The sequence below is a fragment of the Balaenoptera borealis genome (assembly GCF_965194805.1).
Source record: "Balaenoptera borealis genome assembly, chromosome: 5".
Lineage (NCBI taxonomy): Eukaryota > Metazoa > Chordata > Mammalia > Artiodactyla > Balaenopteridae > Balaenoptera > Balaenoptera borealis.
This window is the reverse complement of record NC_138862.1, coordinates 39,937,652-39,954,351: the sequence shown is the minus strand read 5'-3', so window position 1 is coordinate 39,954,351 and position 16,700 is coordinate 39,937,652. Positions and strand designations below refer to the sequence as shown.

The 16,700-nt window shown below is 34.8% G+C and overlaps 1 protein-coding gene across 4 annotated transcripts in view; it reads left to right on the top strand.

Annotated features, from left to right (window-relative positions):
* Positions 1-12,009, top strand: part of VGLL3 (vestigial like family member 3) — a 47,806-nt gene extending 35,797 nt beyond the window's left edge. For 3 of the 4 annotated variants that reach the window (XM_082392447.1, XM_082392444.1, XM_082392446.1), the window contains exon 4: positions 5,716-10,763. In XM_082392447.1, coding sequence (XP_082248573.1) covers positions 5,716-5,759 — 44 coding nt within the window. In that variant the 3' untranslated portion in view covers positions 5,760-10,763. Of the gene's footprint in view, positions 1-5,715 lie in introns of all 4 variants that reach the window. The other variant, XM_082392445.1, reaches the window with a different exon arrangement.
* The last annotated feature ends 4,691 nt before the right edge of the window (positions 12,010-16,700 follow it).

The following is a 16,700-nucleotide window of genomic DNA, read 5'->3' as shown; positions in this document are numbered from 1 at the left end:
GGGTATATGCTTGGGTTCAGCAATTATACAAACATATTTTCAGGAATTTTTCTTATCTACCAAAATATTCACATAAGTAACAAATATATTTTTACACACGTGTGTGTGTATCCAAATGATGCATATCTATAGAGTACTGGGTAATTTATGGTATAGGGAAGAATGAATATTGTGTAACCCTTCAAAAGGGTTGATCTACATATACTGACATGAAATGGTTTTCCAAGATAATATTGCTGGTGAAATAAGCATGTTGTAGCACAGGATAAACAGAGGTGTATGCATGTACATCTGAAGTATACTCAGCAAGTTGTGTGATGACAGGGTACATTACGTAGAACTTTTACTTTTGAAATACTTTGTAACTTGATTTTTAAACAAGAAATCTATGATGTTTTAAAGTTTAAAAAAACAAAGATGTTTTAAAAACAAATAAAGGGAGGTCTCCATGGTGAGTAAACATGATCTATCTTGATATTCACCTGAAATGAAATCATAGTTCCCAAATTGGATAGCCCTCACTCTTATTTTTTTTCCCTTCATTAGTGTTAAGGTGTTACCCCCATGTAGATCTTATTTAGAAATTCTTAACTAACATTTAAACTGATTGCTCCGGGCCTCAGACAAACAAATGCAGTTGTATGATCATTAGCAGTGATAATTTTATAAAGTAGGAGAAGATAATATGACTGTCTCTCACATCACATAGTTTGTGATCATTTGACAGTATGTCAGTGTTAGATGTCAGGTTGTTGGTGAAGGTTGGATATTTTGATATAGCATCCAATACAGTGTTGTATATATTTATATTTGTAATAATTATAGTTTTTCTTTATTAAAGCAAAGATGAAGCAGGGATTCATTTTATTTTAATGTAGAAATAAGCTACCAGCTTCTTTTAGTCTAATAGCAAGCATTCTGATCCACAAGGGTTTTCTAGACTCTTAATATCTATGAAATGAAAAGTTCATTTAAGTATTTTCTTTACTTTTCAGTCATAAAATATTCTACCTGCACATCCAGGTTTTATGTTCCTATTTTTCTTCTTCTCTTTTTATCAACAGCATGTTCACCAGTGCATGGTTACCACATTACTTCTTTTATCTCCAGCAATAAAATTAATTGGAAGCATATTCAACTTACTTATGAGCGATAGTCAATGATGTTGTCAAGTGATTATGCCTCCTTAGAAGTAGGATATGCTTTTCTAGTGGATATGACTCTGATAATCACATAGTCCCTAAAACTCAGGTGTGCTGGAGTGTAACATTTTCAGTAAGCCAATTTATTATTTATTTCTGCCACATAACAGAAAATTTAACTTCATCAAATTTTTTTTAATTTACTTTATTCAAGTATAGCTGATTTACAGTGTTGTGTTAATTTCTGCTGTACAGCAAAATGATTCAGTTATACATATATTTTTTATACATTATTTCTCATATTCTTTTCCATTATGGTTTATCATAGGATATTGAATATAGTTCCCTGTGCTGTACAGTAATTTCATCAATTCTGAGTATTCATAGTCCAGCCCAATGATATCTTCATTGCTCAGTTTTTTAAAACACTGTCCCACTTAGAGTTGAAACCTCTTCTCAGATGCTTCCCTCACGCTCTCCCTAGGGATTGCTTCACATTGTTTGTCACATTGTGAACATTGTTGATTGAGAGGTTGCTCTCTGCTCTTGGCCGTGTCATTTCATTCCTATCTTGGCCTTTATTTGCAAGCTTCTCCCCTCCCCCCACTGTTTCTCTGTGCATTCTCCATACTGTGCTCCCCCGACAGTGACTAATTACTTCGAGTTCAGCTTCCTAATATTGGTGATCATCCCTCCAAGGTGCTCAGCTGGGGTGGCTCGTGCCATTTCTTCTGCCATGGGGTACCCACATCTTCTGCCATGGGATACCCACATCTTCTTCCATGGGGTACCCACTACTATGGAATGTAGTAGCAGGCCTGCCAGAAATCTCTCTGAACTAACTTCTGTATCATTGTTGCAGGGGCCCTTGGGAACTTTAAGATCTTTTCATCAGACACGTTGGAGTTGAAGGAAACTAGGGAGGGGGAAGTTTCTAGGCTTTCTATGCTTAGATACACCCTGCTGCCATCTCTACTTCCTTATTCCCAGAGCCTTTTGCAAGAGATGAATCTGTGAAGCAACAGCCTCCCAAAAATCTCAGCTAGAAAATGAGAAAATGAGTTATGATGCCTTGATATATAGTCAGATTCTTCAAATTTTAAAGGGAAGTCCTATTATGATCTTCTGTGACCAAGACTTCTCTCCTGCTACTAATTATTCTATATTTCTTTCTTATGTTCGTCCTTCCTTTGTTCTATTCCTGGGTCTGGGTTTTTTTTCCCTTTTCTTTTGATGGTCAGATTGTGGTGGTGGTGTTGGAACTGAAGGGAGGAACTGGGTCTGTGGGCTTGCATTTCCTTTCAGGCTTTTCTCCTAACTCCATCCCAGACTCAAACTCTGAAGCCAACAATGTGATGTCTTTGTTCTTTGGTCCCATTTCTGACAACCACCTCATGAGTCAAATGGCCACCCTATGTCTTCAGTGTTCACACTGGGGAGGTCTGTGGGGGGCAGGGAGGAGTGGTTATATTAAAGACACATATCAAAAAAACACATCAGTTAATAAAACATGTCCATTACACGATTGGAGTAGTCTTCATCTGAAGTATAACAAACTAATTACTGTGTAATCATTTGCTGTGTCTTGGGTAAAGCTTTTCAAATGTATAGTTTAAAAAAACACAATAGGAGAGCTATTTTGTTAACACTGGTATCAGTTCTGTTAAATCAGGGTGTTTCTAAACAGTGCAAAAAGGAATAAAGCAGAAACTAACACACCATTGTAAAGCAATTATACTCCAATAAAGGTGTTAAAAAAATGTATTGACTTTTCTTCGAATTAATTTAATGAAAGGATTTTGACTCAGGGAGTTGCAGGAGTATAGGCTAGTGTCACAGCCTACAGACAATATAGTCCACATAGGGGGAGCCATATTCATTGTGGTTAAGACCATTGTCTCCGATATCAGACCACCTATTTTCAGTCCTGGCTCTACCACTTAATAGTTAACATAACCTCTCTTACTCTCAGTTTTCTCATTTGTAAAATGGATATATATATATATATTTAGCATGGTTGGAAGCATTAACTGAGATATTTCACATAAAGCAGCACAATGTCTGGCATATTCAGCCCTAAGAAAGTGTTTGCTAACATTATTGTTATGATGTTTATTTTCCTTTCATGGAAAGTCTCACAGACTAAACAATAAAACTAAAACTGAGTTACTAACATCAAGAGAAAAACATGGGTGATTTCAGCTAGCCAGTGGGCAGATTTCAGAATGTGTTATAAACTAATTGCATATAGGTTTGAGTTGAGGAATTGAGAAGGCAAAAAAAAGCCTGAATAGAAACAAAATAATAGCAGAGTTGATTTTGTGTTCTGGTAAGAAAATTTGGGGAAACCCCAAGTAACTGTAGATCATGTAAGGATCATGGATTAAAGATATATATAGACCACATAAGGATCATGGGTTAATGACTTTGTCCCCTTTCACCCTTACTTGGAAAACTAAGTGTACTGGCTGATTCTTAAATATTCTGATCTTCCTTCAACAAGTGTTTAACAAGAAAGATCATAGTCCTGCTTTCCTGTTACAACTTACTAGTAGTAGGGTCTTTTGCCTGTGGTTGTTCATTTTCTTGTGCTTTACTTACACCTATTTTGAAATTTACAGGTATAGATACCTAGTAATCAAAGTAAAAATTTTATATATGTCCCATCACTAAGAAGAAGCTAAGCCAAAAGGACAACATTAGCTATTTAATATGTTTCAGGGCATAGATGAATTGATTTTTTTTAAGGTTTGCTTTGGAGTAATGCAAAGTTTTAGAAACAAAACAATTGAAGAGACGAAGTTATAATGAAAGTTATTCCAACCAGTTATTCTGGTTAGAATATTTAGGGCTCTGTTAAGTAATGTAATCCTTGTCCACAGAAAAAGGCTAACATGCTTTTGAGGGAGTCATCTGTCTTTGCAAGGCAAACTAAGGATTGCTTTTATTTAAGAAGAAAAAAAGACACTCAAACCACTTGATGATTCCAACACTATTCATGACTTGCAGTGCTGACATTCTATAGATTGATGTAGTCTTCAAGTGTGGAAAATACTGAGTCATACAGAAGATGAGACGTTTTAATAATGAAAAAAATATTTATGCAGTCAGCAGATTGTCAGTTAAGGTGGTTTAGATTATAAAAGTCACCCAACAGAGACTTTGTCAGGTTGCAAATTATTCTGACCACAAAATTATTTGAAAATGAATAAAGCAAACTTAGAATGAATTGGTACATCCCAGATCCTTTTATTTCTTCTTCCTGCTTCTCTTTATCCTTCTCTTCTTCTTTTGAAATGGGAAAGGAAAACTATTGACTCTGTATCTAAACATAATGCTAGTATACATGAGAAAAATCTTAAGATGGAGCTAATCTTTTGGCATTCTAGAAGCGCTGCTTTTTCCCAGGATACAAACGCTATAAACCAGAAATTGTGCCTTGTGTTTCTATGAGGTGCTTCTCTGACTCCTTTTATTTGTTCTTCCTCCCTTTATATAATCTGTTTTGTAGATTGTCTTAATGTCTCCTATCAATGACTGACTAATTGTATCTGTTTTATAATGACACACATTGTTTTATAAAGTTCTTTAACAAGTTGAAGGACAAGCAATGAAATCACTACAGCTGTTTTAGTGACAGTTACATTGAAAACCATACTGGCTCATTTAACCATTCAATTTCTGACATCCAGCCCAGACCTAAAACAGGTTTAGGTTAAAAAATCAAGAAGACAGGCTGGGATCCTAGCACCCACATAACAGCAGTCACACTGCATTTCTACTCACTTATTTAATAGCCTTCTCTTCATGTTTAGGTATTTGGTTTTAAACAACTTAAGAGCAACCATTATTTGGAGTCTTCACTCTTCCAAACAATTATGCCTCAGGACAAAAATAAAGTGATTCAAGTGAGTGTAAGCTGAAGATGGTGTGCTAATTGCCCACATCAGAAATTAGTCAATTGACTACATTAGAACCAAATCAGAGTCATATTTTCTGTTTCCTCTTTGATATACTTCATCCTAATCATTCTAGCTTTGAGTTGGAATTCATACATGTTCACATATTTTCCTTTTGTACTCCAATTTTTAAACTTATCTGTAAATTTCATTTTCTGGCTTTGAGATATGGATTTTTATAAGCCACCTTAAATAGTTTCTGAAAGAAAAGACAATAAAAATCAGTAAATTTAGCCACTACCTTAGTCCAAAACTGTCATTTGATGATTGCTGAAAAGTATGAACTGAAGCGCTGCCTAAATGCCCAAAGACAGGTTATATCATTTTCCCCCATATCAGTTCCTTTTGGGATTAGAAGGAAGAAATCTTCATTTATATTATTTTATTTATTATTCACACCTACTGTAGTAAGATAAAACCATAGTAAAGAATGTGTACCATGCAAATAACACCGCTCTAGAGTTTTTTTGTCACTTACTGTGTTGGTTGGCTTTTTGAAAATTGTAAGCTCAATTGTCTTTTTGGTTTCTATACATAGTGCATTGTAGATTATGCCCATTTTTGAGTGCTACATATATTGATTCTTTTCTATTTCTCATTGTCACCTTTTCTAGGTCTACAGCATCAAGACAAGAGTAAGGACTCACCATGGTACTGAAACACACAGTATTAGCAAGTTAGATTGAAGCGTGAATCCATGGGCCCACTGGGAAAAGATGCTGCCAGGGTTTGTCATTCTGCAGTGGGACACAGTAGACATGGAAGGAAAAGAGGAAGTGTTATCCAGCTGACTTTGGTTTGGAGCCTTTTCTTGAGAAAGCAGAGTGGGTCATAGACATTGAAGAAAAGCATTTTTGTTTATATTTTCCCTCATCTGAGCCTTTGCCAACTGTGCAACTCTCTTTTATTTTTTGTCTTGCTTTTAACAATACATGGTTTAATTTTTGTTTCAGTTCGACACTTTTTTTGAGTTTTTTTTTTTTCTTTTTGAACCAACCACCTTGTCAGGAAAAGATGAACCACAAAAAAAATGATCATTCTTTCAGGAATAAAATTTTGTAGCTCTATGTGCATCTATTTTTGTAAAAATACAGAAAGTTTGATTTAGCATCGATGGGCTATTTTTGAGGGATGTGTTTTTTTTTCTAATATTGTAAAAATTGTTAAGTTCTGTTTAAAGAACTTGCTCTCAGAGAAGCACTGGCAAAAATATTTAAAATGCTTGGCTTTAAGATGTCTGTGATACGCTCTGTGCTTTCTAGGTTACCTCAAATGTTTGATAGTTTCTCCTTTTTACAAAAGTAGCACCATAGCCAAGCCAATATGGTATTGTTTTACATTAAATCTCAGTGAAGATTTAATTCCATGCTAGCTCACTTAGCTCTGAGTTATATGTAAAGCTTGAAAAGGAAGTTTTTTAATGATCACACTAAAGAAAGGCTATTTCATTACTTTGATTTCTCCCAAAGACTGCTTGGAGGTTGACTGAGAAGAAAGTTGGCATAAACTTTCAATCAGATGGAGAGTTTGCCTAGAGTATATAATTATCTTTCTCGTCCATCTGACTTTGAAAAATGGAACCAGAATTTATATCCAACTACTGGAAAAAGAACACATTTAATCATGCTAACTTTGAGTGCCAGTGACTTATTTTTCTTGTTTATAATTATTCATTCATGGCAATTTTTTGCCATATTTTAAGTGAATTTTTTTTTCCTGAAGATAGTTTGAAGGGATAATATCTGGGAAGGTACTAGACGCATCACAAAGCCTTTAATTCAATGGCTGTTCCTGAGAGTGTTACCCATCATTTTAAATTGAAAAATAATGTATTGCATATGTAATATTTTAAATCAGTTTTTGCGTCTTTTTTGTCTGTTTAACTCTGGTTTTAGTTGGTTTAGTTCTTTTTAATAAAAAATGGGGGCAAGATAAATTTAAATTGGGATTTATACTACAATTACTGAAATTAGGTTAATAAATTGACAACTTATTATTTGAAATTTATTACTGAGGACTCAGGATTCAACTTGACATGGCCCTCAGGATCTAAATAAGAAAAAGTTGGGATTATCATTAAAATGCTATTAGGAAAAGATTAGGTTTATAAAGGTAGCCGTTATTGGTATTTTAAGGACTTTCAATGTAAAGTCCATTCTTTCTTTCATTTGCTTCCAGAGATGGCTCATATTAAAAAGGTAGTATTATATAGAAGTTTTAGATTGTTAAAAATGTTTCTCAAATTTTTCCCATCCCTGTCCTCACCCATGTGAAATTAAATGTTTAGTGAAATACATTTTCCATCTTAAATAGTGTATCTCATATGTGTGAACATTTTAGATATAAGAACAACATAGTCTCTGCTTAGCTAGGCAGAGTTCTCACAGATAATTTTCAAATATTTCCCTTAATTCTATTTTTATGCCATAGTCTTCTTTCCTGGTGCATCTTATGAGTTATAAATCTATACACTCTCTTGTATTTTCATCACTATATTGCTTCTTAACCAGACTCCTCTTAACACAGTATGCACATTTAACCTAATGTGAGGTCCAAACGTAAGGAATCTTCCACTTACTAATGATATGAACTTAGATTTCTAGGGAGTGGCTTGGTTAAATTATCTACATTTTGATCTACAATTTGATTTGATACAATTATCTGTAATTTGCCTAAATCTGTGTAGCACAAGGTTGAATGAATCTATAAAATTTGTTTTACTTTGTGTCCTCCTGAATTCTCAAAGACCAGTGTTCAGTAGCTCCCATGGGATGACTCACTGGGGATATTTATTTTCCTCCTCTTCCCTTGGAACCTGTTAACTTCCTTTGCAGTTTCTCTTAGAACAGGGTTGTACTCCAACTCATTCAGATCGTTTAATTGGATTTTCCCAGTTATGAGAAGAAACGTATTGACTTTCTGCCCGTTTCCTTACTCTCCACTGAATTGAATTTAAGGCGAGAGAGCTGACAATTAGATAGCTTCACCCTGAAATTAGGGTGACACTCTGCCCTGTGTCACTCCTGGTAACTATCTGATAAAACATTCCTTGGCTCTGAGGACCCAAGAAAAGTTGGGGATCTGAATTCTGCTGTACACAGGAGAGATTTGTAAGTGAGATCCCCCATTGAGAACAGGCCCAGGTGTCGCTGGCACATTGCAGGGACTGGATACTTGCATATACAAGGAGTGGATCAAAATGTGAGTCAAAAAAGATGAGTGCCTGTCTCTGTAATTGTCTCACATCCCATTGCTATAATCATATTACTATTATCACCAAAGTCATAAAAGAGGATGAGTTGTAATTTAGTATGATTCTGAGTTTAAGTTTAAAATGCTGTCACTCTCTGGGTTGGTTTTCTTGCACCAAAATGATACTGTTAATTTTGGAGGCTTCCAGACTGCTTTATTGAGGGCTACCATCTCCCTCCCCAATTTCATTTGGAACCACTCCACCTTTGGTTATTTTATAAATTAGGCTTTATTCAAGCTTTCTAAAGATCTGTGAGCTAGACCCTAGAAAATCATCTCATTGATTTGCCATCGAATCTATGCTTCAACCACTAAACTATCATGAACTAAGAAACAACAAAATAGTGATTAGGTAGATCTTTACAGGTTATTTGGTTCCTCACTGTTTATTTGAAAAGCACCTCTAAATGTAAAAATCAATGCTTCGTCTTAAGGTTAACCGTCCCCTCCTAACTTTCCCCTTTAGCTTTTTTCCTCTTAAAGTTATTTACATCACTATTTTAAGCAAAAATGGCCGATATTGCTCTACATTTTGCAAATGATAACAAGTGGTTTGCAAATAATTGAGAAATTAATTTCTTCAATGTTGTAAAAAACTTTTTTTAAAAAAAAATTCTAGGCACGGGCATAAACTGTGCCCTTGAGGAGTTCGTTATTCATTATACAAATGGCAATCGAAACTATATTTTTAGAAACTGCATTCTATCCCTTACTGAGTGTCCCTTGGTTATGTAATGTTTGCCAAATTAAGTCAATGGGACAATGGTACTAAGAGGTAGAAAAGGCTAGTATTTATGTTACAGATCGACTAGAGGATAAATAGAGAAGCAGAATGAATTAATGAAAAAAAACCCAACAACATTGGCTTGGACATTAGGTCATTTTCTCTTCTAGTTTAGCCATAATTAGATGTGTGTTTTGGTGCTTCATTTATTTATCTCATGAGTAAAGTGGGGTAATAATACCTAACTGGCAGGCTGGAAATCATATATATATACTCAATCATCTGGCTCATAGTAGACATTCAATAAATGACAGATACCACAAATACCTATCAGCTGAGTGAGTCATAAAATTGAGCTCCCAAACATCACTTCTGTTTACTTTCCACACCCATTTCTGTAGCAATCAAATAGATATGACTGTGCTTTTCTGTAAGAAATTGTTGCAAGAGAATCTTTGCCTTCTACTAGATGTTGAAGATAAAATGTAAATTTCTAAATTATCTCTATTTTAGTGTGCTGTTTATGAAGGAAAATAAATTAACCTTTTAGTGGTATGTAGACCCAACTCTGAGTTTTCTTACATGTTCCAAACTTTTATTCATCCAGGACCCCGTGTATTATTGTCCCCAAAATTAAAGTGACATTTTCATGAAATCACCAAAGTTTTAATTTTTTCATTATATTTTGGGCTTCCTTAGCACCTAGAATAAAAACATCTCTTTTGAAGTTATCCCATTTTTTTTTTACTTGACTTGGAGAAAAAATTGCAAAATATGGTGGAAAAAACGTTCTGCATGAAAAGAGGAGGAAAAAAACCCCAACCCTTTATGATCTCAGTCAGCAGACTTATTCTACTTGAGAAAAAAAGAAACAACTTCATTGGAAGCAGATGTTGACACTGTGTCAGTTATTGAAGATGGAAAGGGTTCACTTGAGCCATTGTGGTTACAAAGGGGCATCGATGGCTGTTAAAATTCCTGTGATTGAGCATCTTCACAGCAGACAGGACAGCAGAAAAGCTGAAACTATGAGACCAAGACTGAAATCCGCCTGCCAATTTTAATGTACAGGACCCTAAGGACTCAGTTGTTTTTTTTCCTCCTTCAGGATAAAAGATATATCTTTCAAAAAATTTAAGGTGGTTTGAGAGAGAAATTAAAATGTATTCTCTAAAAACATGGCCCTAGAATCCTTTAAATCTATTATTAAACATTAAAACTATTATTTAAGTCATTTTAGAAAAATCAGGGTAAAAATTTAGTTTAATAATATATGTTGAAGAAACAGACTCACAGACATAGAGAACAGAGTTGTGGTTGCCAAGGGAGAGGTAGGGTGGGAGGAGGAAGGATTGGGAGTTTGGGATTAGCAGATGCAAACTAGTATATATAGAGTGGATAAACAACAAGGTCCTACTGTATAGCACAGGGAAGTATATTCAATATCCTGTGATAAACCATAATGGAAAAGAACATGAAAAAGAATATATATATGTATAACTGAGTCACTTTGCTGTACCACAGAAATTAACACAACATTGAAAATCAACTATACTTCAATAAAATAAAAAAAAAAATAATGTATGTTGAAGAAGGATATGTAAACTACACACAAATGGAAAGTGGGGAACAGGTGAGGCCTGCAAGGGAACCTCAGTTCTAATAGCTTCAAAATGTTAATTAATTTTTTTAAAAAAGTTAATTAATTGGTAACTTGGTCATGGAGATTGGGCACAGAACAGACTTTCAGAATCTTCAGTGGGTTTTTTTCTTTTAGTGCTCGCTGGGAATTTCCCTCTATACACTTTCCAAAGTATAGAAATAGTCATTATAGTTAAAATATCATAATTTTCTTATTCCTTTTATTGTCCATTGTGTTTTTTTGTCTGTTTGAAAAATATTTTTATAGTTTCAGATAATTGATCAAACTAATGTTCTCTTGAAAATGCCAATTCATTTGATCCAATACAATTATCTAAATCTTCTTTTAAAGTTTCAAGAAATGATAATTGAGTTAAGTGTAATTTACCAATTCTTTTGTGTAAATAAACAATGACACGTAGAAAATGCCGTGTTATCATCGATTAGCTTCCTTGTTAACAATTTCTGGACTACTAAATTTTGCCCTAAGAATAACTCTTTTAGAATACAAGATTCTTTCATTAGTTTTTTTTGGTATATGCATAAGATGTGAAGTTTTCTAATGATATCTCTTACTGATAAGAGATACTGATAGAGGTGTACATTTTTTTCTATGCTGTGGCTAGGGCAAAAATTAATGATTATTTACACACTTGATTTCATTTCTTAGACTATTTACAATCTTGGATATTGTATCTGATTTAAAATTACTATTCCATACATTTTTCTGGATATGCAATATGGGGAAGGCTCTTCATGTGAATTCTTTGTATTTTAAAGTGCATATATTGAAAGGGAAAACATAGATTCAATTTGTTTTCATCACATAAATCTAGATAAGGTGAAAGCTTTTATAAAAAAAAATACATAGTATGGTGAACTTTATATTTGTCACTTGATTAAGTGAACTGAAAACTTGTAATATAAATGTTATCTTACAACCCTGAAATACAAAAAAATTCCAGATTTATTAGTTTTGTGGGCAATTTTATGCTATCTTCATTTTACATGTCCAGAAAGAGAAATTAACTAATCTTAGCTCTGTTGTCATTCTTAATTTACAAAATATATGTAATTCATAAAACTTTTCGCTTCACAAGCTAATTATAAAATCATATTTTTTGTTGTTGTTTTTCATGGGGTTGGAGGAAGAGACATTTTTGTATTTCTATTCACTCTTCAAATGCAGGTCTCATAACTATATGTTGATGATATGAGATGATGGAGGACTTTGTAATAAAAACAAATGTCAACTTCAATTTTTTCAATAAATAACTTAATGTGAACTTAATGTTTATATTTTAATGTAGCAATTTGGTTTTGTCTGCATTTCTTGACAATTAACTAAAGCTCTCTCTTTTCTTCTTATTCAATTAAGCAAATTACAAATATCTTTAGAAATTAAACCACCTTAGTTTTTCTTAATGAGGTTAATTTCTACAGCCAAGGGATTTATATGTCATAGTGAGGATTGTATGGTTACAAAACAAGTGTTTATAATAGAAGAGCAAGTGAAATGCGCTATGAGGCTTGTGAATTTTTTAGCACAACACTTCTGAAGTTATCAATTAACTCTTTGGGAGAGGTGTACTTTGTTGTTTTGCTTTTACATTTGTTGATATGGAGCTTCTGTAAGTAGTGTGGAAGAACAAACAAAACTTTCCTGACAATTCATTGACATTGAAGAAGTGCACCTGGAAAGGAGAAGTCCAAGACCTTATTTTTAAAGGAAGCTGGAGTTTCTCTACAGGGGCCTTCTATTTTCTTATTAAATGAATTTGTAATGTGAAAATGCAAAGCCTGGAAATCAGCATTTCGATTAGTAGACCTTCATCATCACAGGTGAAATAATGTGGCACAGCCTTCTCAACTGTCTGCCGTATTTAGACTAGACAAGTGTAATGAGTTTTCTATGTTGCTGTAAAAAGTTACCACAATCTTAATGGCTAAAAACAACACAAATTTACGATCTTATGGCTCTATAAATCAAATATCCAGCACGCGTCTCGGTGGGCTATAATCAAACTGTCAGCTGCATTCTTTCTGGATATAAGGGAGAATCTGTTCCTTTGGTGTTTCCAGCTTCTAGAGTCCGTGGCTAATGGCCTCCTTCCTTCCTGCATCGTCAAAGCCAACAACGGCTGGTCAAATCCTTCTCACATGGGATCACTCTGACCCTCTCTTTTACAAGTTTTAAGGACCTTTGTAATTGCATTGGATAATCTCTCCATCTGAAGGTTCTTAATTTTTAAAAAGTCCTTAAATGTAAGGTAACATATTCACAGGTTCTGGGGGTTAGGAAGTGAACATTTTGAGTGGGCATTATTCAACCTACCACAATTACTATTAGATTTCAGTTAATTTTTATCAGCCTTTTAATCTAAGAGGGTTTACTATATCACTGGAACTAGCAAGGCGTGTTCCATGTTTGCAATGGTCATCTGTGTAGGATTCATCTACAGTCACTTAAATAATTGCATATAAAGGAAATTCTTGTTGCTATTTCAAACATTTATGTGGTTATTATAGTGTCTTCGAATCCAAAGGGTTATGTTGTCTTTATGTCAGACAGGCACTCAGCGGGGTGGTGAGCAGGACATCTGGTACAGATTCTTCCTAGCTGAAGTGTGTTTTCTCTGGGGACAATCAACTACCATTTAATTGTTTTGCTTCCTTTTTTGGGAATATATGCCCATCCTGTGATGTCCTAAGTCTCCAAGCATCTCATTTGACCTGCTTATACACATTTGACTAAATATCCATATATGACTACATTGACTACATTGGTAAAGCTTTTACATTTCTGTCCAGATTGAATCCTTACATCTGTTATCAGTTAAGCAGGGGAAAAACTATTATGGAAAGCAAACATGTTTTGATACATTTAATGTGTAAAGTAGGTACCTAGACTCTAGAATGCTGTTGATCAATAAATGAACTAGAATCTCTTGAAACAACACTTAAGCCCGTTTTACTTTTCATACCAAGTTTGGCTGTGGCTGAATGAAGAACACCAGCATTGATCTTTGCTTTGCACTTGTACGAAAGGCTATTTGCAGGAAGCCAAATATAGCAACAGAGGATTTAATATCTTGCCAAAAAATACAAAATCTGTTCCCCTTTAAGCACAACACTCTATCCTTTTCTTGTGGATCTTGCTAAAAGGAAAATATAGCTTTAAACTACCCCATTCCTTCTGCTGGAAGTTCCCTAATCTTTTTCAAATGGGCTATGTGTGGTTTTGAGCTTTATGTTTCCAAAAGAAAATGGCTATATGAGAAATCCATCCAGTGTTAGCATTTTTCATAAAAAAATCTCAACTCCTAAATCAAAGATGAGAGTCAGCAGTAACTAAGAAAATCACACTTTGGTGGGTTCAGGACTAACCAAGGATCACTGGGTGATGTTTTGTCTTTTGTTTTGTATTGAAGCAAAAGTAATGATAAAAAATTGGCTTCAACCAACCAGGTGTTTTTTTTTGCCTTAGAATGTGGGTGTTTCACTCTGACTGTTGTCTGATGGGTAAATGGACTAGTCCAGATTTCTCTATAACGTGGGTAATGACAGTGACTCTTCTGTCTCTTATGTTGTATATACAGAATTTTGAAAGCAGTTTTGCAAACATGACCAAGAAAATAACCCTTTCACAGTGACAGCTTTACCAGACATCTCTGTGTGGGATTTTAAAACAAACACAAGGCTGTTTGGAAATACTTGGTATATGTAAATATGCAAAACATGCTGACCAGTGCTAACAGCTGTAAGGTGTACTCCCTCATTCCTTGAGCAGAAAATTTTGGTGGCAGTAGTGGTTATTTTTTCCATCTTTACTTGTCATTTCCCCCTTTTGTCTCCACCCACTCACCCATCCACTATCTCCTCTGGAAACACCTACTTAACACCCTTCCCTCATTCCTCCACACTGCTTCCAAGAGAATCATTTCAGTAGATTCCCACTGGAAAAGGTGGGCGGTGCCTTGAAGGAATGTTTGAGTTGTACCACGTTGTAAAGGCTGAGCTTCGGGGAACTAGCTTGCACTTGCTCTGACACCAGCCCTGCACACAGCGCAGACGCTCCTCAGGCCAGATTCCATTAAGGCTTGTCATTGCGAGGGGAGGGAAAGTCCTCTTGAGAGTGGCCATCCTGCCATGAAGATTCCAAAGATCAGAGTAATCACTTTAAGTGTGTATTATCAGGTTCTTATCAAGGCACTCATCCATTTATGAAAATAAGCATATGCCTTTCTACCCAAAGCCTAAAAAGGAAGAGAGGACTCAAGAGAAGTTAAAAATATAAGTCACTTCTTACAGGATTTTGACAGGTTTCGAGAGGAGAAAAGATGGCAAACGTAAAAGGAGAAACCCTGGGTCCTAGGACCAGTTCCACGGGAAACTTGTTGATATCATTTAGTCCCAAATTTCCAAAGCTTCTCTATCGGTCAGATGAAGATCAAGTGAAATAAAAAGATGCAAACTGCTTTGAGAAAACAAAAAGTAGATACAAAGAGACAGGAAGGGATATGTACTAAAAGTCCTCTATATACCATGAACAATACATGAATTTATCTCAAGGAATTTTCACAAATAACATGTGGATAGCATTATTTGGGAGGCTGTTAGCAATATTTTAAAAATGGGGATTTGAGTTTTAGTGATGCTACTTAGAAGTTGTATGTCCTTGGACAATTTCCTTAAGCTTTTAAAATTTCATTGTGTTCATCCATAAGATGAAGATATTTAAAATAACTACTTCATAGAGTTATGAAGACTAGTAAAATATGCAAATAGTTTAACACTAGGTAAATACTATGATTTTTTATTAATCTTATTTTTCAGTAGTTTGAGTAATTGAGTAAATGATCAGGGAAGCTCTTGCCCAAGGGCCCTTGGCCACAAGTAAAAGTCAGGATTCAAGCCCCCAAATAGAATCTTAGAACACCACACTGTTCCCAAAGTTTTTGCTATTGTCACATCTGAATGTATTTGCCGTGAACATATTTTAATGATCTCTTAGCCAACTAGAATAAAAGAGACAGTAGGAGGAACTAAAAATAGCCAGAAAGGGGAAGATTCTTTAGAACAAGCTAGAGTAAGGTGGCTTTCACAAGCCAAATAGAGTTCAGACAGATTTTGCAACTGTAGATCATTATTTGTAACTTGGGGATACAGAATCAACGCATTCAACATATTCCTCTGGTCTGAAGGATCCTGGTTATTTTTCTACTCAGGTCAATCTCAAATCTCATTAAAATAGTGAATAATGGGTTGGAAGAATTATAGCTTCTTTCTGTTGACATCTTATCATAGTTTTCATCTGAAAATGTCAACTCACTAGCTCTTTAGGGATGAGCTCTCGTTTTCTCTGCTGAAACAATCAGTGTTACATTTTAAACCTGATTATTTTATAATTAGGTTAATGTTTATGAAGTATTCTCATTTCTCACACCCTGAGTGTGTGTTGGGGCAGGACTAATGGTAATGGAATAAATCATTTAAAAACACACAATATCTTAACTTGCAGGTTCTCTGTCAGAAAGCTAAGAAATTGCAAGATTGAGTTTTGACCTTTTTACTCTCTAATTGTCAGTTGTTTGATGTGGGAAAAAGTATTCTTCCTCATCAGTAAAAAAAGATATGGTAATCCCTGCATTGTAAAGTAGATATGTGGATTAAATGAGATAATGTATATATGCCTGTTAAACACTAGACTTCCTGGGAAGAGTATGATTTCCTGTATCAATTACTAACAGCCCCAGTTTACTAGGCGCTTGTAAGAAGGACACAACAGTCACTCCATTGAATCCTCACACAACTTTCCAAGGTGGGTTTTTTAATTCCCACATTACAGATGAGAAAGCTGAGTTGTAGAGATTTTAGATCACTTGTCCAAAGCAGAATTAGGATTGAATGTTCAGTCTGTGTAACTTCAAAGCTCACTTCTTTTCCACTGCACCAGCTGGCTTCTCAATCTACTAAAAAATT